The 22714-nt window shown below is 45.8% G+C and overlaps 1 protein-coding gene across 1 annotated transcript in view; it reads right to left on the reverse strand.

Moving 5' to 3' along the window:
• CASQ2 (calsequestrin 2) overlaps positions 1-22714 on the reverse strand; it is a 44189-nt gene continuing 21475 nt past the window's right edge. Inside the window, exons 6-11 of the mRNA XM_090056871.1 lie at positions 20226-20356; positions 17257-17302; positions 8685-8739; positions 7314-7414; positions 6836-6910; positions 1-3514 (exon numbers count right to left, since the gene is read on the reverse strand). Coding sequence (XP_089912997.1) covers positions 3329-3514; positions 6836-6910; positions 7314-7414; positions 8685-8739; positions 17257-17302; positions 20226-20356 — 594 coding nt within the window. The 3' untranslated portion in view covers positions 1-3328. The remainder of the gene's footprint in view (positions 3515-6835; positions 6911-7313; positions 7415-8684; positions 8740-17256; positions 17303-20225; positions 20357-22714) is intronic.

Raw genomic sequence — 22714 nt, forward strand, 5'->3', positions numbered from 1 at the left:
TTAAACATCTTCAGCTTTTTAATTAAAGTTTAAAAGATCTGATCCGTGGATGAAGAGAACTGGAGAAGCCACATTAGGGAAACTGGGAGCGGGGAGGAAAAGATAGTACAAAAAACCCCATTAAATTGCATGGACAATGGGGAGGACACTTGCAGAATTAGCCTTTTATTTTATAATACAAAGCAAAAGCTTTATGTTCCAATTTACAAAGCACTGAAACCCATCTGACCAGTCACCATTGCTGACCTCTGCAAGAACAGGATGAAAACTGAGTGCCCTTTTTTCCAGAAGAAGGGAAAAATGCCTGTGTTGCTATAAAATGCCTTTGTACTAGTGTAAGAGGACCTTGGAACTTCCCTTGCCATACACTGCCAATTGCAAATCACCTTTATGTAGCCCAATCCTTAGAGTAGAAAAGGTTTGGAAGAGAGGAAGCTAGCGGGCATTTTGGCATTGCCTGTTACAGTGGCAATGGCTTCAGCCCGGTTCAAATAACTAACTCCTTTATTCTTCCTGTTTACCAAAATTAATTTCACTTCAAAATTGCCAATTTGTGTCTGTGCTTAATAATATCTTCATTCAGGAGCCTTCCCTCTGGGATTCTAAAATGCTTCCATGGGCCAATTCAGACCATTGTAAGAAGTTGTAGCCTGTATCCCTCAACAGCTCATGAGAGCACTTCATAATTGCAGGAAGATGCAAGCAGTTTGTTTCTATGTGACTAAAATATGTTTTATAACCAGGGTAATCCTTGGGAGCTACACCTGTGAGTACAAAAATGCTTATGATCCTTGTAAACTATAAGGCGAACAGATCAACTGTGAAGCGTGGATTCCCACTTACCTTACTCATGAGAATTGTTAAAGGCAAATATATAGTCTTCTACACGAGCAACATAAGAGGGATTTGTCCCTTAATAGCGAATGAAGTGGAAAAGCTGAAAAATGTTGGCGTTGCTGTTTCCTATACTTAGAATACATAAAGCTGGCCTCAGATGCAAAAAGTTTTTTGGTTTTTTTTTTTAAATATTGGGTTCTTCAAAGAGATGAAGAAATTAGAATGAGGTAAAAGAGGGGTACTACATATCAACTACTCTTTGGTAACTTGCATGTGTCTGCAACTACCCTGCAGTAGCTGGGAGCTAAATTGTGGTAGCTCAGCCCTCTTTCATTCAAGGCTAAGCTGCCCTGCTTTAGCTTTCACTTACCATGGGAGAGAAGTAGATGCACAAAACAGCTACAGCACAGCAGCTGACATGCAGTGAGTCCTCCTTTTAACTTGCTACAATTTGTCTGTCCATATCCTCAGATCCTCATTTCTTGTGCTGGAGGACCTTGGGCAGAACTCTGCAGAACCTGAATAAGAAGATTGCTGGTAGCTGTAGACAGAGCTGCAGCATCCCTCCCTTCAGCTAACAGAGAAGGACTAAAATGTAACCTCTCCACCCCAATCCAGCAAGCAATAAGGGGCACAACTCACGTTACAGCCTCACGTGACATTTCCCGTAGGTTCTACAAAGGTTTTACCAAGCCTTTCAGCCTTGAAAGCAAAGTGAAGTTTGAAATCCTGACATTCCAGATGTAAATACATAGAAAATCCTTCCCCTCCCTCTCTCCTGAACAGATACATTTTAAACCTTTGGATCAGTCTTTAGACAACATGAAGAAGCGGGAAAGGGCAAATATACACACACACATTGGCAAATTCACAATATGTAACTTTTTGCTTCGCAGTTCACCTACACAGGACAAATTAGTGGAGCAACCCATAGGCTAATTTACATTAATACAGTGGCCCACTGATTTCTGATTTTGAGCCCACTTACATGAATTCTACCCTATCAGTTTCACAGATTTGTAATCATTACTCTGGATTCCTTCTTGCATAAGTAAGATCAGAACCACAGGCTGTTTCTCTGATAAGGTTAGAAGTAAACCCTAACTAAGCTAACAAGGCAAAACAATCTGAAGATAAAAGGGCAAAAGTATCCCTAGACTGCCCATGAGTTGTGCTTGCATAGAACCCAATAAGACTAGGACAATGGAAATCTGCGGGTGTGGGGAACTGGGAGACCTAAAGATGTCAAATGGGCCAGCATGCAGGTTTCACATGGATAGCAGCACTGGACCTTGGTCACATGGACCTCATTGTGAATGACCCCCGGACTGAAAACTAGTGCTCTTGTGGCCCATAGAGTTGGCAGCAAAAAGGAGAGAAACCCATAGCACCAAAAATACATGAATGCATCTAAGTGGAATATCATTTTGAAAATCGGTCATGATTAATTAAAAGCCAAACAACCTGAATCCTTTCACTGCAAGGTGCCGTATCAAGATTATCCAGCTAACCAGTATATCTGGTACAGCTGGAATGATCTTTCTGCCCGTAATGCACTGTTCATGGAAAAAGATGTCACACAGGGACCTCTGGAGTTGTAGTCATGCAGAATGGGATGGATTCCCTAGGGATGTTTCTCTTGGTTTGTAACTGCAGGGGTTTGTGCTCTCAGATCATATTTCCAATTGCATGTCTCAGTGCAACAACCATAACACAGTCGAAGTTCATTTGAAAGATGAAATAGACTTGACCCACAGAATTCAGATCCAGATGCAAATCTCCCACATGGAGCTCTTATATGGTGTTCTGGTTCCATCTATGACACAGCTGGGTCAGAGTAGTAGAGTTTAGATCTGGATCATGACTACTTCAAAGCTTTGGGGTTGAAAGCCACCAGTGTTTCAGATCAGACTCACTGAATCTGAGCCTCAGAGTGTGGATTCAGACCTAGACCTGAACTCCTGCAGTTCAGGAGCCTGAAGATCTGGTGTTCTACTTTTTTTCCCAACTTCACCTTAGCTTGGAGCTTGCAATGATGCACTCTCCAATCTGGGCAGGCTTCATGTGTTTGGGTGGGAGTGTTTTCCATAGGTCTGTACCAGGGGACTATTCCTTTGTGATGTGGATAGTTGAAAAGTTATAGGGATAAAATAAACAAAAAACCAACTTGCTGTTGATGGCACTGTCCATGAAGTAGCGCTGGACTCCTGCAGTGGAATTTTCAGGATTCTGTGATCTTAACCATGCTGCTTGGTGGGGCAGTGGTGGAGGATGTTCCTCTGTGGTTGTTCGGCACTGCTGAAGATCAGGCCAGTAAGCGTTTTGGCAAGGAGGTTGAGAGCAGGGTTGGGGAAGAAAGGAAGAGCAAAACGATGTCCAATGATACTTGGAAAGAGTCTTTAGATGTCCTAGTTGATGGGACAGCTACTCAGGCACCTGCCCCAAGTGAGAATGGGTCAGCATCCTGAACTCAGATCATACAGAGTCAAATCTAATCATCATCGTCGTCATCATCATCATTGTCATCGTCGTCGTCATCATCGTCGTCGTCGTCATCATCATCGTCATCATCTTCAGTGTTTATCTTCCCAGAAAGCACATCTTCTATCCAGTCTTCTAGCTCCTCAGCTGTGGGCAGGTCATCATCATCCTTGATTTCCATCCAGATGCTGTCGGCCTGCAAGGACAGGTAAGAAGAGGGATGTACATGGAATGAAGGTGGGATTAGCTCACTTCTAACATGGGGCAGTTTTAGGATTAGCTCATATACTTCATGGGGTGGTAAGATTAACTCACTTCTCTGAGAAGGCACTAGGATTACTTTGTGTCTATCCCTAGGAATGGTGGATTATTTAGATGTGCAGCAGGGGCTGGCAGAATTAGTCCACAAAGAGGGCTGACATAGTAAATCTGTGATAGTTGCATTCTTAAACTATTCTTAAAGCTATTTAAGTGCCTGAATCAGCCAGAGAATACCACACCATTGGATGAGATTTTTTTTCCTATTGTCTATCCCTCGGAGTGGTGGGATTATTTTACATGTCCATCAGTCCCTCTGTATCTCTCCCTGGGTGCAACTACACATGATATTAATGGGCATTTCTATACATGTGAGCACCACAGTGCTGGGCACTTTGAAAAGTGTCTGGCTGTGACACCTGCAGTCTGCAGTTCTATAAGTGGCAAAATGCATGTCAGCACAGAGAAAATTGTGGTGGCGCACTTTTGAACTAAAACACATTGGAAAGGCTTTAGTTCAAAAGCACACTGCTGCCATTTTCTGCTCACTGACATGCATTTTCCTGCTTATACAACTGCATGCAGCACAGTATAGTTTGCCTCAGCTTGTGTGCGGAGCATACTTGATTAATCGAGTCTGCTCCGAAGTGGTGGATCTCTGGCTTGTCGTAGGACAGAAAAGTATGTGTATAAATGCCCAATGTGATGCAATAAATTCCAATGCAGTTTGCACTGGAGTTTATTGCTCCTGGGTGCAGCATTTACATGTGCACCCAAGGTCCATAGCCCGTTGAGTCAGGGTGGCACAGTCCTAGTTGACAGGGGATCTGGGGGGTCAGTCTGCCAGCCTGGAGCTGCCCACACCACCAACTCAATGTACTGTAGAGGGGCTGGCTGGGACACAAGGGTGCTACAGTGTGGGGCTAATTGGCAGGCAGCCTCTGCACTGAAGCACCGTTGTGCCCCTTCAGCATCTACACGTGCGTTGCAGCAGAGTAAATAACTCTGCCGTAGGATAATGTTTGAGTCAGGCAGTACTATCCTACAGCAGAGTTAATTAGTTTACTCCAGTCTGATGGTGCCACATGTCAATGGTGGCACTTTACCGTGGAGCTAATTAACCATCTGCAGTAAAGCACACGTGCGGATGCCCCCCCCCCATTCAAATTAACATTTAGATTCCTACTGATGCCATTAACTACAGATATCACATTAAGAGAACAGGTGCATTCAAAGGGACTGTGATTCCAAAGCAACTATTCATCTAGACGGCTCCTCTTCACGTTATATACAGTCTCCTTTTAGTGATATTAACTGCCCTCCCTGCAAAAGCCTGTGAATTTGGCTTCAATGTTAGATATTCTTAGATAATCTTGTCAGAAGGATTATCTTTTATCATGCTCTTTTGTATGATGTACATAGGACTCTACAGCTGATCGTTGATCTGGGAGTAGAACCGTGCCCCTAAGCGACTGTCAAAAAATGCACAAAGAGCTGGCAACCTGACATTAGTGCTACATGTTCCTAGAACAAATCTTTACATAGTAGAAAAACAAGCATTTTAATGCTAAGATTTAATGCTCCAGAGACCCCAGTAAGTAACACAACAGCAGTGACTGAGTCACCCAAGGTCTGATCCTCTTAGGTGCTGAGCCCCGTGGACTCAGCAGCTGCAGTGGTAACACATGGGTATGTTTTGAGTTCATTTGCACTCTCCATGGTAACACAGTGGCAGGGCTTAAAAACACTGCCAACTCAGAAGGGAAATTCCACGTGTTTGTGGAGTGCTGAGAGATGGTTCTGCTCTGCTTCCGGTTTTGCTGTACATACCCAGAGCTAACTTGTGCTTGCCGCCACCTTGTACACAGGCGTGCATGTGCAGGGAAAGAAGCAGCTGCAGAGAACTCCACCTTTTCCTCTGCATGACCTGTTCTGTGCCAGGTTTGCTGTGGGGCTCTTTACCAGCCAATGCAAAGTGGCAGAGGGGACTTGTTAATGCTGCTGGCAGCACTAAGGCCCTAGGGCATATTTTTAGGCAGGATGAAGGCAGGGCCCAGCCCTTGCATGCCAAGCTGGCTGGACTGTGGAATGTGTTAGAGGTGCCTGTTGAATAGATAGGACAGGAGTTCCCCTCCTCAGTCCCCCTGCCTACCTCTGGCATTGACCAAGATTATGCCTTCTCCCTGTCGCAACTCAAGCTCTTAAGAGTCAGGAATGTTTTTGTGATTGAACATTAACCTGGCTTGAAAAGGGCCTTTGGTTTTGGGCTGCAGGATGTGTGCAGCTGGGGAGGAAAGTCTGTGCCTACAGCATATGTAAGGCCTGTGGAAAACTGGGGCTTAGTAAAAGCCCATTAAAAAGAGAGAGACTAGGATGGCATGGTTACTACCAGACATGTCACTCCATAAAACTGGTGTGTCCTGGTCCAGTGCTTCTGTTCCCTGTTGCGTTAACACCCCAAACCTCCCATGCCGAGGTCTCAGGTGGAGGTCTCAGATTGCCAGTGGTTGTAAAGGCAGGTACACCTACTGATGCTATACTACCTGTTGGACCAGATTCTCCAAGATACCAGTGGACCCCATTGTATCCCAGTGGGTGGAAGCCTAAGAGTATCCTTGCTATATGATACCTTTGCAAGGTGTTCCCACCCGTATCAGCTTATATTGCCTCCTCAAGCTTCTTAAAGATATTTTACCTATGCAGCTGCTCCTTATTTTCTGTTAGTGAACATCTTTCCTTGCACAGCCAAACTCTAGCCTTCTTTTTTTTACCCTACAAGTACCCTCTTCTGTCTTTCCATCCTTAAGTTCTTTTTTGCTGCTCTGTTTCTCTGCTGAGACCAGCAAAATGCCATTCAATAAGGACCTTATTACAAATGACCAGTGGAGGAAGACTTAAAGGGAAATGATGGGAATTTCACTGCATGAGTCATTAAAACTAAAATGGATGAAAAACAGGCTGTAGGGAACAACTCTGCACAGGACAGTGGTGGTCTTCAGATGTCTACATAGGAGAATAGTGACCAAGCCAATTCTCTAGATGTGAATGTGCCTGAGATATTCAAAATCCAGCTTCACCCACCCTACCAGTCCAAGTATTTGTTATTCTCTTCAGAACATAGGGGTGCCATCCTTGTCCTACTGCACCCAACAGCAATATTCCTATTGACTTCAATGAGTCAGACTTTCACCCTAAGTCTTGTCCCTCTTCATGCCTCTGAGTCTACAACTATCAGATTTACTGTGCCTGTGATACTCACATCCGTGACATTTACCACTCCAATCTGTGGCTTGAATAGGTCAATCTTGAAGGTCTTTTCCCAGTAGGTGATAAGCTGCAGCAAAGAAAGAGAAGCTCAGGCAAGGCTCTTTAAACAACCTCTTCCTACTAATCTACCTAGCTGGCTGATGGCGAAAACAACCATGCAGCACTGAATCTGGAGTCTAGCATTGGCAATCCCATATAGGTTGTTTTGTTTGGCAGTTCACTGTGCCAACCACTGGGGTTGCCCCTACAGCATCCATTTACAAGTAGGAAAGCAAGAGCAATTTCATCAAGTCTGGCATGCAGATTTGACTGGAACATGGATGCGAAGGGGTCACTCCTAGTTTGATGCATTACCTCTCAGCTTTTTCCCATGTCTTTTTTCTCCTCCTCTACATTCTGTGCATGCTCTGTGGTGATGGACAGGTTCACATACACTCAGCTAAAGAGGGAAACGACCCTCTGCCACTCACCAAAGGAAAGTCATCAGGGTCAATCCACACAATGCTCAGGTCAGGGTTGTTGGTGTTGTCCTTGGCAACTTGCTTCAGAATCTCCAGGAACTCATAGCCATCTGAAGTGATACGTGAACCAATATGTCCCAATCACACAAAGACAGGGATACAAACTCCTTGTGCTTTTACAACCCCCAGGCTAAGGAGGATAGACAAATCTCCTGTTCATTTATAAAGCTCTTGGCTACTTTGTATGTCTTAAGATAATAGCTGCTCCATGATAAAAATTTTCGAGGGCCTTTCCTCAAATCATAAATGAAGTGTTAGAATCCTTCTATGAAATGGGTCACTATCATTATCCCCTTATTGTAGAAGGGCAAATTAAGGCATGGCATGATTGAAAGGATGATTTTTTTAAAATAAAACCTATCCCATTTAGTGTCACAAATCCAATGAACTTTTGTTGACTTGTGCTTCTAAATCACTTATGTGCTTTCAAAAACTCACCATAAATGAGTCACTCAAAGTCCTATAGCAAATTGGTGGCAGAGCTGGCAGGAGGAGTGGGAAACCTAAATAAGAATCCTAAATGCCAAGTTCCTCAGTCTTTGCAGTAAATGGGCAGTATCTGCCATGCAAAACAAACCATTTCCCCATATAGTGCATTATTTTATCTCCAACAGTGGCCAATGTTAAAAAATATAGAAGAGGTAGTCTGATCATGAACCACCTCTTTGTGCCATGCTGTACTAGAGAGAAGAGCAATTTCTTCCTGACCTCTGCCGGTGACCAGTTTAAGTCTTGAATCACGAAGACTGAAAATCCTTGCTGCTTAATCAGAGTGAGGGCAACTGCTGGCATATATTTATTCCCCCAGTTAAAAGTTCAGGAATGTCCTGGTTCACTGCAAGACATGTCTCTGGCTTCCTAGGTTGGGTGTGGGATTCTCATGGCTCCAGAGAGGCAAGGCTGCTGAGCTGGTTCAACAGGCTAGCCCTCTGCCAGGTTGCATTTGCTCTGGAAAATGTTATCATGCCAGGTAAATTATTAAAATTGAACTGAAAGGCAGAAGACAAGCCTCCTTTTTTCATGGCTGCTTTTCTGATGGGGAGAGACTTCCCTATGTCCTGTTGTGTTCAGGGCAGGGCAGACTCCAAGTAGGAATAAGGAAGAGAGCAATAGGGTCTTCAGGTGAGTCACTTCCATGTATTCTTTTACGCTCACACACTGATCAGCAAAAGTAGGTAGGATGATTAAGGTTTTGGGCTCTCAAAAGGGAGACCATGTGTGAGGCTCCCATCAATCAAGCACAATACAAGTCAGAGCTGATCCTAATAAACTTCCTTCTTTCTGTGGGCAAAGCCAGGAAAGGGAAAATGGGTCTCCTACCTGGGTCATCCTCTTCAGCGAAGGCCACGATGTGGATTCCATCCAGGTCATCCTCCTGTGGACAACAAGACTATTACTGACCTGTCAGGAGGGAGGAGGAGAAGGCAATGTGAGAGTGTGGTTGGCTTGATGTGGGATGCATTTGGAAATAAGGAGATGCTATGAGAAGGAGTGCTTGGATGAGGAGGAGGAGGAAGAGAAGAGCATCTTGCCAGTGAAAGAGAGAGAAGTAAACGTGGCTCCATGAGCCTCTAAGAGTGATGGAGAGAGGCACTGTTTCTGTAGAGGACCTCCTTCCGTCTGGAAACATGGTTAGTATAGAGTTATTTGTTAGCTTGTTCAAGTGCGTCTCTCCTGCCGGTGGCCAGAATGTGGGGCCACTGGCATCAGAGAAGTCAATCCAGCCTTCTGTGTAATGTGTGAAGTGCGGTGGTCCAAATAAAAAGTGTGGTTGGGGGCTCTGCAAGGGCACTCAAATTGGATTGTCCTTGAGGGTGGCATGGGAGTGGTGGAAAGTGTCTCTGACAGACCTGGAGGAGGTTTATATGAGAACAGCCAGAGGAACTAGAATGGTTTTCTGCCTGAGAGCTGTCAGTGGGAGCCTAGCTAATGGGGTTGGCAAAGGCTGACATGTCTGTCAGGCTGTTTGTCATGTACCTGCTCTGAATATAGCCTCAGAATTATCCCATGGAAGAACTGCATCTTCCTCACCCTCTGTCATTCCCAGTTTCCATTTCAATTGATTTTAATGTGAGAAAAGAATTCCCATCTAAATGCTAATTTTTTTCCCCTTTGAGTCCAGAGGTGACAAAACCACTATGAAAAACTCAAAAAAAAAGTGCTAAAAGATTAAGTGGAAAACATTATCTTTAAAAACAATAGCGAGTGCTGGCTTTTTGCTAGCTTCTTTGGGGAAATTGCAATTTCACAGGGACCCTTTGAACAGATTTACTGCAGGAATCAGATCAGAGGCTACGTAGCTTTGCTTTTTCCTTGTTATTTGTAAGCAGGATCATATCTTGATGGAATACCAAAATCTTAGAACTTAGTCCGGTGATTCTCAGTTGGGGTGCTCCAACACTTGGAGGTGCCCTGAGATCCTTCCAGGGGTGCTGCCAGATCCCACGCAATATTAACATGGTTAGCGATGGAAATAATATGATTCACAAGATAAACCCAGAGATTTCCCATAGGAATCCATATTTTTAAACACATTCTGACCTGCTGTGGGTCTTCTGAGTTCTTTACAAGAGAAGAATGGCTCTGTTATTTTTCTGTAGTCAAAAATCAAGTGAAAACTAATATCTGACATTTTCAAAGGAGTACCTTGTGCTTATGAAGGGGTGCCTTGAGTCTACTGAGAGGTGCCTTGAGTTTTACAAAGGTTAACAATCACTGTTTTAGACAAGGTTTTCAAACTGCACTCGCAGAATCCTGGGGTTCCACGGCAGGTTCACATGGCCTTTGGGGGGTAATGGCAGTGTGGGCCAGGAGGCAGTGTGCTGCCATTGCCACGCCAGGTTGCCTAGCTCCATGTCAGCTCACAAGGCCTGCGGACCTGGGGGTAGGTGATCCATGGCAGAAGTGGTGAAATGACAGGGTCCCATGACTTCAGGAAGTTTGAAAATCACTGATCAAATGGGAGCAGATTCTAATCTCAGAGGCCCTGATGTAAACCTGGAGTAACTCCACTGAAATCACTGCAGTTATTTGGGAATTACATCTGGGTGACTGAGACCCGAATCTAGTCACGGTCTCTTTCAGATAATATTTCCTGATCTAGTGCATGTAAATTCTGTATTCAAGTATTTTTTAGTAATCTGACAATCCTTGCTTTCCTTAAGATTCATTATTATAACTAGGCTTGGCAGGATTCAATTTTTATTGGTAAATGTTTATAAATGTTGAGCTCACCACACACTCACAGACCAATGAAAAATATTTGAATCACTAATAACTGAAATTTATAGAAGAGGGATGTAAGAAAAATGATTGTTGATAAAGCATGTGATGACCGGGGATCCTGTTTTCTCTGATTTAAAAAAATCCCCAATTTTCAGTTAAAAAAAATAGCCCCAAGTCCACATTTTCCTGTGATTTACTAATATATAGATTTATATAGAGTGGAGTTTCATTTAAATCATGGGAAAAGGTGTGTTTCGGGATATTTGTTCTTAACTGAAAATTGGGGATTTTTTTAAATCAGAAAAAAAAACCCCTAGGATCTCTGCTGATGACAGGGGGAGCAGTCGTGCAGAACCATACTGGCTTTAGTTTGGACTGCAAGTCCCAGAAACCCCAGGGGACTGGGAACAAAAGAAGATGAAATGACAAAACGGATGCGGGAGCTACAGGTGAGCAAAGCCTAGACTGCTGGCAGCTCTGTCGCTCAGCAAACTCTGTCCTTGGCAGCAGTCCTACAGTAGTTACATTTGCCATTAATAAATTGTTTGCCCCAACACCCATAATTTTACGAAATCCTGAAAATTTAAATAAATAAAAATCAAAATAAATGCTTAAAAATAAACATTGATATTACATGTTGAAATTATAAAAAAATAAAAATGGGATTCTGCCAAGCCTAATTATAATATATTTACCATATTTGTTTGAATATAAGATGACACGGATTATAAGATGCCCCCCCCAGTAATTAGATTCTAGATATGGGAAATTTACAAATTTGTTATATTTTTCCAAGTGTACAATCTAATTATTGGATGTTTGCCTTGGATTTGCACCCTCCACACTACTACTTCAGGGAAAATAAATCTGGGGGGTCAGATGAACCACCTTGCCCTCTGCCACTCAGCTTCATCTCCTTATAGCCCTTTCTCCTCTTCTCCTATTGTCAGACCCTGCTTTCCCTGAGCACATGTAAACAAGCAGCAAATATATGAAGAAAATGACAAAATGCATCAATTCATCTATTTTTTTTTAAGTTGACACAGGTCTTAGTATGGGTACTTCACAAACATACTTTTAAGCAGAACTTTTGTATCTCCTTAGATAAAGTACAAACTATGCATGACATTAGTCCAAAACCAAAAGGCTCATGATTTACCATATAGTTCGCTGGGCTGGGCCCCAGCAGAGACAACAGCATTTCAAGCTGTGGTTACCCCACAGCTCAGCACTGCTTAGTATATGTGTGTATTCCACATATGCTCCTCACAAAAGATTCATCTGCTAATTAACCCTCCATTCAAGACTGGAACTGGGTGGTCTTGTCATGAGTGCTGGGATTCTCCAAAAAAATATATGTAGATGGAGTTCAGTGCAACTTGGTCTGGCTTCACCTCATGGAGGGTGAGGCCACACTAATCATATGTGACCAGTTGCGAGAGGGGGCAATAGAGGGATTCTGGGTGAACTGTTTGGGATCCAGCTGGGTGTTGTTTGCCAGACATTTAGGACATCTGTGGGAGTAGAGAAGAGGTCAAAATGTATTCAGTGTAGTTGCTCACCATGACTTGGAAAAGAATCAGTGCAGAGGGGGACTGAGCACAATGGAGCACTAAAGTATATATCTTTTACAGATAGGTTGTACTGGCTTATTCTTGTAGTAGATACTTATTGGCATCTTTGTCTTCTGGCACCAAGGGAGTACCAGGGCTGGCCAGTATTGCAGTACCTCCAGGGCCTGAGCTACTTCTTTGTGGATGGAGTATCTGCTCTTTTTTTCTGTAATGGTTCAAAAAAAAAAGGTTTCCTTCAGCATTTTTAGTACCAGGGGAGTATGTTGGAGGTTGTTCCAGTCTTTCTAAGTGCTAGCCTGGTACTGAGCTACTTTTAGGTCCAGTGCTTTTTCCCTCCTGGGGGAAACTCCCTGTTTTTTTTAAGGACCACAAAGAAATGGTTTCCATCAGTATATTTGCCCAGTGTGGCTCACATATTTTGTAGTCATACTCAGTCCTGGCTGTGTTTTGATCAACTTCATAGCTGTTTTCCATTCCTGAGCGCATTCTGCTTTGGGTAGCAGTTCAATGATAAACAATGCATTTAATGAGGTTCCTTGTATGCAATTGTAAGACAAATCTACTTTCTCACTGCTGATTGTGGGGGAAACCTCATTTTATATTCAAGTAAATCTATAATAGTAATAGGCTTATTCTGTCTGTCCAGAGCACTCTGATTTGTTGTCTTGGCAGCCAATCATAGTGCTTATGGAAACAACCAATTGGAGTGCTCCGGACAGACTGAATAAGCATGTAATTATTATAGATCCTGGGGCATTTCAAACAGATATGCAGGCAAGTCAAAGCTAGAATGAAGCACCGGGGGCCCCCGCTATGGAGCGGGCAGGCTCCACTGAAGGAAAAAAAAAGTGGTGAGGGGCCCAATCCTTTCTTTTTTCCCTGGAGCCTGCCTGCCTCTACCACGGCTGGGGTGGGAGCTGCCGTGGTGCTTCCCTCTGCAGCGGTGGCATCCCCTGGGATGCTCCGGGCAGGGTGCCAGCAGGTGGGTGCTGCCCGGGGGCGCCACCACTGCAGAGGGAAGCACCGGGGTGCCCCACAGCTCGGGAGCTGTGCAACCTGCCAAAAACTTGCTCCACAGTAAATGCAGGCAGGCTCTGGGAGAAAAAACAAACAAACATCAGGCCCATCGCTGTTTGGGATTTTTTGCCTCGGCAGAGCCTGCCCGCACAAGCTGCCACTGGGTCACTCAGCCCCTGAGCTGCGGGGAGGACCGGTGCTTAACCTCTGCAGTGGCAGTGCCCCCTGAGGCTGCCCAGGCAGGGTGCTACCTGCACAGATGCAGCCTCAGCTCACAGACACCACTTGCCAAATCCAACAGTGCATGGGACGCTGGAAGCCCAGGCATGGTTGGGGAAGCTTGGGCTTGGTGGGCTTCCAGTGCCCTGTGCACTGTCCCTATGGCCTTTCCACCACCGGGGACTGCCTGGGAATGGGATGTCTGCCCCAGGAAGGTGGCAGGAGGGTGGCTGGACATGCTGGCAGCCACAGGCAGTGGAGACAGTGCATGGGGCAGTGGAAGCCCACCAAGCCTGAGCTTCCCGGAGCATGCCCGGGCTACCAGTGCCCTGTGCACTGTCCCCACCACCCTCTTCAGATAGAGCCCTTGTATATTTGAGGAATATCACTGTAATTTGTTACATAACAAACTGAACTACGCGGGATGTATTTTAATTTGCTACGTGAAAAAGACATTTAAATCGAAATACGTTGCCGAACGTGTACACTGTTATAAAATTTAATTGTAACATGCTGCCAAACGTGTACACTATTATGCAATTAAATCATTAAAAAGGGCAGTTAAACCACTAAAAGGGGCAATTTCCTCATGTGTACAAGGAACTTCTTATTCCATGACTATAAACAAGTCACAAGGTCAGACTTTTGACAAAATATGTACTTATATTCCTAAGCCTGTATTTACACATGGACAGCTTTATGTAGTCTTTTTGAGGGTATGAAGTTTTGATTCTGTTAAAGTATTCAGTCAAAGGATAACTAAAAATCTTGTATTTAAAGAAATACTTTTGCAATAAAAATTTAATCGCAAATGTTTTGTGGGTTTCAGCTAGAATGGTAATAATAGACCAACATTAAAATCTGGCCCCGAACTTCCACTAACTTCAACAGATGCAGTATTTCAGCCTGGATATCTAAACTATATTTAAACAATAAATAAAAACCCTAAACCCAAGAGACCATATCAAAAGCCTTGCTAAAGTCAAAGTGTATAGAATCATTGAAAATTAGGGTTGGAAGGGACCTCAGGTGGTTATCTGGTCCAACCGCCTGCTCAAAGCAGGACCAGCCCCAACTAGACCATCCCCGCCAGGGCTTTGTCTAGCCGGGCCTTAAAAACCTCCAAGGATGGAGATTTCACCACCTCTCTGGGTAACCTGTTGCAGTGTTTACTACCCTCCTAATGACAAATATTTCCTGTTATCTAACCTAAACTTCCCTTGCTGCAACTTGAGACCACTGCTCCTTGTCCTGTCATCTGCCACCACTGAGACCAGTCCAGCTCCATCCTCTTTGGAACCTCCCTGCAGGTAGTTGAAGGCTGCTATTAAATCCCCCCCTCAGTCTTCTCTTCTCCAGACTAAATAAGCCCAGGTTTGTCAGCCTCTCCTCAAAAATCATTTACCCCAACCCCCTAACCATTTTCGTTTCCCTCTGTTGGACTCTCTCCAATGTGTCCACATGCTTTCTGTAGTGGGGGGCCCACAACTGGACACAGCGCTCCAGCTGTGGCCTCACCAGTTCTGAATAGAGGGGAAGAATCACTTCCTTTGACCTGCTGGCAGCACTCCTACCAGTGCAGCCCAGTATGTCATTAGCCTTCTTGGCAACAAGGGCACACTGTTGGCTCATATTCAGCTTATTGTCGACTGTAACCCCCAGGTCTTTTTCTGCAGCCTGTACATGGGATTGTTCTGTCCTAAGTGCAGGACTTCTGCACTTGTCTTTATTGAACCTCATGAGATTTCTTTTGATGTAATCCTCCAATTTCTCTAGGTCTCTGAATCCTAACCCTACCCCACTCACTGTCATCTGCAGACTTGCTGAGGGTGCACTGTATGCCATCTTCCTTGTCACTGATGAAAATACTGAAGAAAACTGGCCCCAGCACTGACCCCTGGGACCATGAACACCGTGTGCCCCTGGAGGCTGGGGGGTCAGGGCAACCGTCTGCAGGCAGCGATGGCAGTGTTAGTGGTGGGGGTGTGATGGTGGTGAGCAGGGAGCTCCTGGAGGCAGCCGCAGTGGTGTTGGCAGCGAGGGAATGGAAGGGTGGCAAGCACTGACCTGCGACTACCCGCAGATGCCGCCGGCAGGATCAGTAGTGGCCAGTGGCGATTGGGGACTGCCCACAGATGTTGCCGGCGGTGTTGGCGATGCTTTTTGCAGGGGATGCACCGCCAAGCTCAGGGGGTGCACATGCACCTGTGTGCACCCCCTACGTGTCACCAGTGCCTGGGACACCCCACTTGATACCAGCTGCCAGACATTGAGCCATTGACTACTACCATCTGAGCTTGATGCTCCAGCCAGTTTTGTATCCACCTTACAGTCCATTCATCCAGCCCATACTTCCTCAGCTTGCCTGTGAGAATGCTGTGGGAGACCGTATCAAAAGCCTTGCTAAAGCCAAGGTCTGTCACATCTGCTGGTCTCCCGCATCCACAGAGCCAGTCAGCTCATCATAGAAGGCAAGCAGGTTAATCAGGCATGAGTTGCCCTTGGTGAATCCATGCTGACTGGTCCTAATCACCTTCTCCTCCAAGTGTTTAGAAATGGATTCCTTTTGTACCTGCTCCATGATTTTTCTAGGGACTGAGGTGAGGCTGACCAGTCTGTAGTTCCCTGGATCCTCTTTCTTCCCTTTCTTAAAGATGGGCATCATATTTACCCTTTTCGAATCATTTACCTTTCCTACCCACCACAAGTTTAAAAAATAATGGCCAGCAGCTCTGCAATCACATCAGCCAACTCCTCAGCACCCTCAGGTGCCTTGTGTCTGGCCCCATGGACTTGTACACATCCAGGTTTTCTAAATAGTTCCTAACCTGTTCTTTTGCCTGTGTTGGCTGCTCACCTTCTCTCCAAACTGTGCTGCCAGGTGCAGTAGTCTGGGAGCTGACCTTGCCTATGAAGACTGAGGTAAAAAAGGCATGGAGCACTTCAGCCTTTTCTGCATCCACTGTCACTAGGTTGCCTCTCCCATTCAGGAAGGGACCCACACTTTCCCTGATCTTCTTTTTGTCTTGTTGAAGGACAAAGTATGAAATTCTTGCCTGTGTTCTTATATTTCAAATCAGCAGTTAACTTCTCCAAAACCTCTCAATTGCAGCTTAGTCATGCTACAGCTCTTACAATCAAGGTATAGTTGCTCTGTTGCTGAGGTGAGAGACCTAACTAACCATGCCAGCCTGAATTTCAAATGGTGTATTTGACTGTAACACATCACAGTTCACAACGTTCAAGTTCTTTATACCATCTGGAAACAACACCGCATGACTGACTCACCTGCACTGCAAAATATGGCTGAATAGACAATTCCTTCCTCAAGGATGTATAATATAACTGTATTGCAGTCGCTGCCAGAGGCTCAGTAAGAGTTATGACTTGAACCAGCTTAGGTTATAAATTAAACCAGCTCAGGCCTGAGAGTAGCCTTTCCTCTTCCATACTGTAGAAATGGCAGTTTAATTGTTTTTGTGGCTTGAAGAACTGCTTGTCTAACCCAGAATAACCTGTGATTATATGGGAACACTTGAGTTCCTGCCATTAATACTGTTTTACTACATTTTATATCTCTTCTCACCATTATGCATTTATTATCCTTTGTCTGATCAAGGCCTCAGTCCAACCATCTGTTTCTATGCAGCAAAGCTCTTCTAAATACCATTTAGACTTAGATGCTGGGAGGTGTGCATGAAGCTCTCCCTGCTGCATAATGTGGCCAGTGAGTCTGTAAGCCCAGCAAAAGGTTCTGGGGAAAACGATGCTGCAGGATCAGCCTGGAGCTGTCATGTAGCAGCTTGAAAGCCAGAGGCTTCAGAAGATTGATACCTTCCCTGCTTTTATGTACTTACCCAGGTCTCGAACATGTCTTCTGGACGCAGCTTCCGCAGGGTGGCTCTGAAAAGAACAAAGGATCCTTATCATCAGATGCAGGCAGAATATTCATGTCTTGTGTGCCAGTGGAGAAGGCCTGGGTTAGCTCCCTAGTCCCTTTTGCTCTGGGTGTGTGCAGAAGGCACCTATTGTGTCAAACTCTGTTGTCATTTATACTGACACCACCCTGCTGAGGTCACTGTGGCTGTGTTTTTCAGACAGTGGCAAGGATTTCTTAGGGTGAGATCTTTTATTGAACCAACTATGTAGCTGGGATAAAGTTAGACAGTCATTTGAATGTAAGACATTTTCCTGAGGAAGAATACATAGTTGGTCCAATAAAAGATCTTACCCTAAGAAATCCTTGCCTCACATTATTTCTGGACGATCATGCTACAGCATCACTTTTTCAGAGAGTGACATTCAGGATGCCATTAAGTTTTAGGATGTTCAGGAGAGTTGGTTCTAGACACCACATTTTGTCCCTTTTGCATGTAACTAATTTAGCCCATTACATTTTTAAGAAGACAAAGTATAAGGTGACAAGCATCAGACCTGGGATCACCAATGGGCCTCGTTCCCTCTTTAGTCCTGCTGGTGTGAGTTTTTTTTAAATAACTGAGAGCAGAATTTGGCCCAGTCTACCTCTATGAGAATTCCCAAAGAACTGGGAGGTTAGATTCAGATAAGCAGTCGATGCTTATGCAAACCTTAGAACAATCCTGCGCTGTGAAACTAGCCTGGGAGAACATAGTGCTCCATAATGTTGTACATATCACTATACCACTATACCAGTGCTGTTATGCAGATTTTGCTCTTCTTTTGGTATTCTGACACTTACCTTCTCAGGACTAGGAAGGACAGAGATGTGAAAGTGAGGACTTAGCTAGCAGTTATGGCACGCTGGATCAAATTCTGCTCCCAGTTTAATGCATATAAATAAACAAGGATCTTCTCTAGAAATCATGAAATCATATGAAGATTGGTTATAAAAATTCCTGGCATTTGTTCTCAGCTTTGCACTAATCTGCTGTCTGATCTTGGCCAAGCTTCATCACTGCTAAACTTTTTCACTGCTCCCTACCACAGTTTCCTGGTCCTTTCAGTGGAGGCCATACTTCCCTGCTGTGTCTCATGGGTACATTGTGAGGCTTAGTCATGACTCTGTGGAGTTTGTGCATTTGAGGCTGAATAACCTTCGTTGGGCTCCCACACATTTATGTGTAATGGAAGGGGGGCGGGGGTTGTTTAGAAATTGGACTCAAATTTAGTAAAGGCTCTTTCTGATTCTCTGCCCTGTTTTTCTTAGGGTTTAAACATACACTTCAATTTATGAGTCCAGTTGGCTCTTTCTTTCAGTGCTTCAGTGGAATAGTTCATTCTGCACTAGTGAAGAATGTTGTGATTTTGCTAGTTCATGGGGTAGAGTAAGATGATGAAGCTGGGCCAGGAGATGAAGGAGAAGCCTTGAAGGAAGGATTTTTAAGCATACAAAATTGGACATAAGGAAGAAATTCTTTATGGTAAGGGTCACCAAAATATGGAATGGGCTCCCAAGGGAGGTGGTGCTTTCCCCTACCCTGGAGGTGTTCAAGAGGAGATTAGACAGGCATTTGGCTGGGATTACCTAACCCCAGCGCTCTTTCCTGCCAGGAGCAGGGGGTCAGACCCAATGATCTACCAGGTCCCTTCCAACTCTAGAAATCTATGAAATCTATGAAAATAAGTGTTGGGTGCTTCTGTATATTTGACAGATTTTCCCTATGATATTGCACCCCTAAAAAAAAAAGGAGGTGAGTCAAAGTTAGAGCATTTGTGAGGGGTCAAGAGACTGCAAGCTAGGAGGGTTTTGTTCTTTAGTGGAGTGGGAAATGGGTCTTCAGCTGGGAGAGTGTCAGAGGGCCTGTGGTACGGAGGAGGAGTTTGATACTCCATCTGTTACCAAGATAGAGGTACCCTTCCTCAGCTATGGAAAGGGAAATAAAATTCTACTGCTAATTTAACCTAATGTTTCATACAGTCCTGGTCATCTCCATTTCCAGCTGAAGTCTCCTCTAGGCTGTGTTTTGCATAGTTGTAAGATCCCTTAGCTGACAAGACCTCCATGGGCTGGGTTTTTACAGACACCTGATGTCAGGAGAATTGCCTCTTTTTTCCCTTTTGATTCTAGGTACAGATAGAAATCATGGTTTATTGGTTTCCCCCTCTCTCCTACCAAACCTGTCCTGTCATCTTGAAATCTGTGAGGTTCAGAGATCTTTTTTTCCTGTTGCATTTTCACTGTTGATGGTTAAGAGCAGACAGAGATCTTCTTTCTAAGCCTGGCATTTGGCTGAGTGATTTCTGCCTCCTATTCCTATTTCTCCTGTTTGAAGAGAAGGACTTGGAGAAAAAGAGAGGAAGACCTGATGTCGACCTCCCATCTTGCCTCTCTTCAGGAAATGTACAGGCTTCCCCACACAGTGACTTTGCCTTACTTCTGATTGAGAAGGACTGCATTTGGGAAGGGGAATTGAGTTCCAATTCAGTCTGTAATTCATCTCAGTATTACTCCAAGCCAACTGTGATGGAGACACTTTGTATGCCAGGGATGCAGCAGAGACTCACCCAGTTAATGTCTCATTAACCACCAAACGGCTGGCAGGTGGTAGTAATCTCCATCTATACCGGGGTGGGCAAAGTACAACCCAGGGGCTGGATGCGGCCTGCCAAGCCATTCTATCCAGCCTGCCGGGCCCCTAAAAAATTTAGAAAATTAATATTAATCTGCCTTGGGCTGCCTGTCATGCGGCCCTTGATGGCTTGCTGAAACTGAGTAAGTCGTCCTCTGCCCAAAATAATTGCCCGCCCCGATCTATATTGAACTAGTGGCAGTGGCCTGGCAACCTGAGGTGATAGCCTTCTTAGTCCAGTGCTGATGGCCTGAATGGCTCAGCTGTCTTTGTACCTTTTATGCTCATTCACAAATTCGACTAGTTCTTCTTCCGAGTAAGGTTTGTCAGGGACATGTACTGGCTCATCCATAAATGGCTCGTAGAAATCTACTTCATTCAGCTTCAGACCAAGCTTCTTTGCAACCTGTTTTAATCACAGATGTTATGAGGGTGTAAGTACAACATGCTTCTGCCCATCAGAAGCCTCTACACATCTTCCTCATGGCAGAGCAATAGCCCTGCGCACACTTAGGGCACCTACACATGTGCCCAGTACCTGCTCTGACATGTGCTTTGGAGCAGATTCAATTCACTGAGCCTGCTGGAGCATGCTAATTAGCATGATCCAGCAGCCGCAATGTCACATGTATTCAGCTTTCCTATGATTCAAAATGGTGACAGGGGTGCTTTAACTCAAGGGTTTTCAACCTTTTTTAACTAGTGTACCCCTTCTCTCTCAAATTTCCAGCTCAGGTACCCCTTTATAATTTTTGTATCGTTTTTAAGGGGTGGGGGGAGGAGGGGGAGGGAAGGAGTGGGGCTGGGGCTGCACAGCCAGGGCAGAATGGGGAACAGAGCCACAAGTGGCTTGTCTGGAGGGCGTGGAAAGGGGTGGCGGCTCTCACTGCTGCATGCACCCCGGAAGGCCATGGGGGCATGTCCCCCAAATCTGCCCACGGGACAAGGGCAGGCTGGCCCAGCAGTGTGGGAGAGAGTGGGGCTGCGGCAGGGGCAGGGGTTGCCCAGCCAGGGCAGGGCGCAGGGCTGAGCTGCATGGGGGGTGGCTTCTGCAGCTATGCACACCCTGAGGAGGGTGTGGGGGGGCGTGTGCCCCCGGATCTGTGTTGGGGAGGGCTGGGCTTGCCACTGCGGGCTAGGGCCAGTGCCAGGCTGTTCGCTGTAGGGGCTGGGCTGGGCTGTGCTGCACTCAGGGTGGGCAGCAGTGGTGCTGGAAGGGGAGGTTATGGGGGGGGCAACAGCAAATTCTGGGGTGGCTTCAGCCCCCCACATAGCCCCCTCCCAGTGTCACTGCCACCTGCCCTGAGCACAGCTCAGCCCAGCCCCCACTGGGAACAGCCCGCGGTGATATTCCATCCTGACCCATGCAGATCTTGGGGCACACACCCCCATGCCCTCCTGGGGTGCGTACAGCGGCAGGAGCCACCTCCTCCCACCCCCAAGATGAGCCTTGGCTCCATCCCAGGCTTTACCTTGGCTCCTGTCTCCAAGTGCACCCTTGGAAGGGCACAGGGGCATGTGCCCCCAGATCTGCACATGGGGTGGGGCGGGCTGAGGCTGGCACTGGGCTGTCCCCAGCAGTGGTTGGGCTGGGCTGTGCTGTGCTGGGCTGTGCTGAGGGCAGGCAGCAGCGGCACTGAGAAGGCACTATTGGGGGGGGGCTACAGCAAATTTTTGGGGTGGCTACAGCCTTTCATAGCCCTCTCGTAGCACCATTGCCACCTGCCCAGAGCACAACCCAGCCCATCTGCCTCTGGGAAGAGCCTGGCCCAGCCTGCAGTAGCATCCTTCCATGCCCTGTGCAGATCTGGCGGCACATGCCCCCCATGACCTCTTGGGGTGTGCACAGTGGTGGGAATTGCTTCCTGTGCAGCTCAGTCCGGCGCCCTGCCCCAGCTGGGCAGCCCCTGCCCCAGTCTCACTCCTTCCCTCACTGCTGGGGGCTCAAGCTGCCCCCTCCCCCTGCCCTGGCCCCTTCCCTCACAACATACTTACCAGCTGGACCTGGTTGCTCTCCTGGCCACCTGCATGCTGCGCACATTATACCCAATGCTGCCACATTATACCCAAGTATCCCCTAGGATCTTTTTAAGCACTCCTGAGGGTACACATACCCCTGGTTGACAACCACTGCTTTAACTAAAACTCATCAAATGAGCTTTAGTTAAACCATCCCTGCTCTCTCCAGGCCCAGAGTAAATGTAAAGACACCCTTAGTAGAGTATCTGTCAGATATGTAGACCAACCCTTGCAAACAACTGCTGCTTTTGACAGCAATGGCCTGAGTCAGAGTAAGGCCTAACCCAGAAAAGAAGTACTTCAAACTCAGTTGGTGAACTAGCAAATCCAAACCAAGCTCTGCATCTGAATTGTGATAAGAAGGTAGTCTTCTTTCGGGGATCCATGCTAGGATGCGGGGAGTAGGTCTGGCAGGATTATGGCTAGGGGGTAGGCTGGGTGAGAGCAGCATGATGTGGGGTATAGTCAAGAGTATCAGGGTATGAGGGTGAGTAGGTTGTCCCTGGTAGGGAGGGGCAGCGCAGTGTAAAACTATTGCTGCAGTTGAACAGAGTTGCCAACTCAATACTTTTTTTTACTGCAAACTTTTTACTGACAACCAAATGCTTTTTTACTTTTTTACTGTGGTTAGTGTTAAACTCCTAGATTTGAATCCAGCCCTTCTAACTGGGAGCTGGGAATAGGGGAGGACCTGACAGAAGAGCTACATTTGCATCCTGTAAAACATATATCAGTAAAGACATGT

Source organism: Crocodylus siamensis, chromosome 1, assembly GCF_052110815.1.
Source record: "Crocodylus siamensis isolate JL-2025a chromosome 1, ASM5211081v1, whole genome shotgun sequence".
Classification (NCBI taxonomy): domain Eukaryota; kingdom Metazoa; phylum Chordata; order Crocodylia; family Crocodylidae; genus Crocodylus; species Crocodylus siamensis.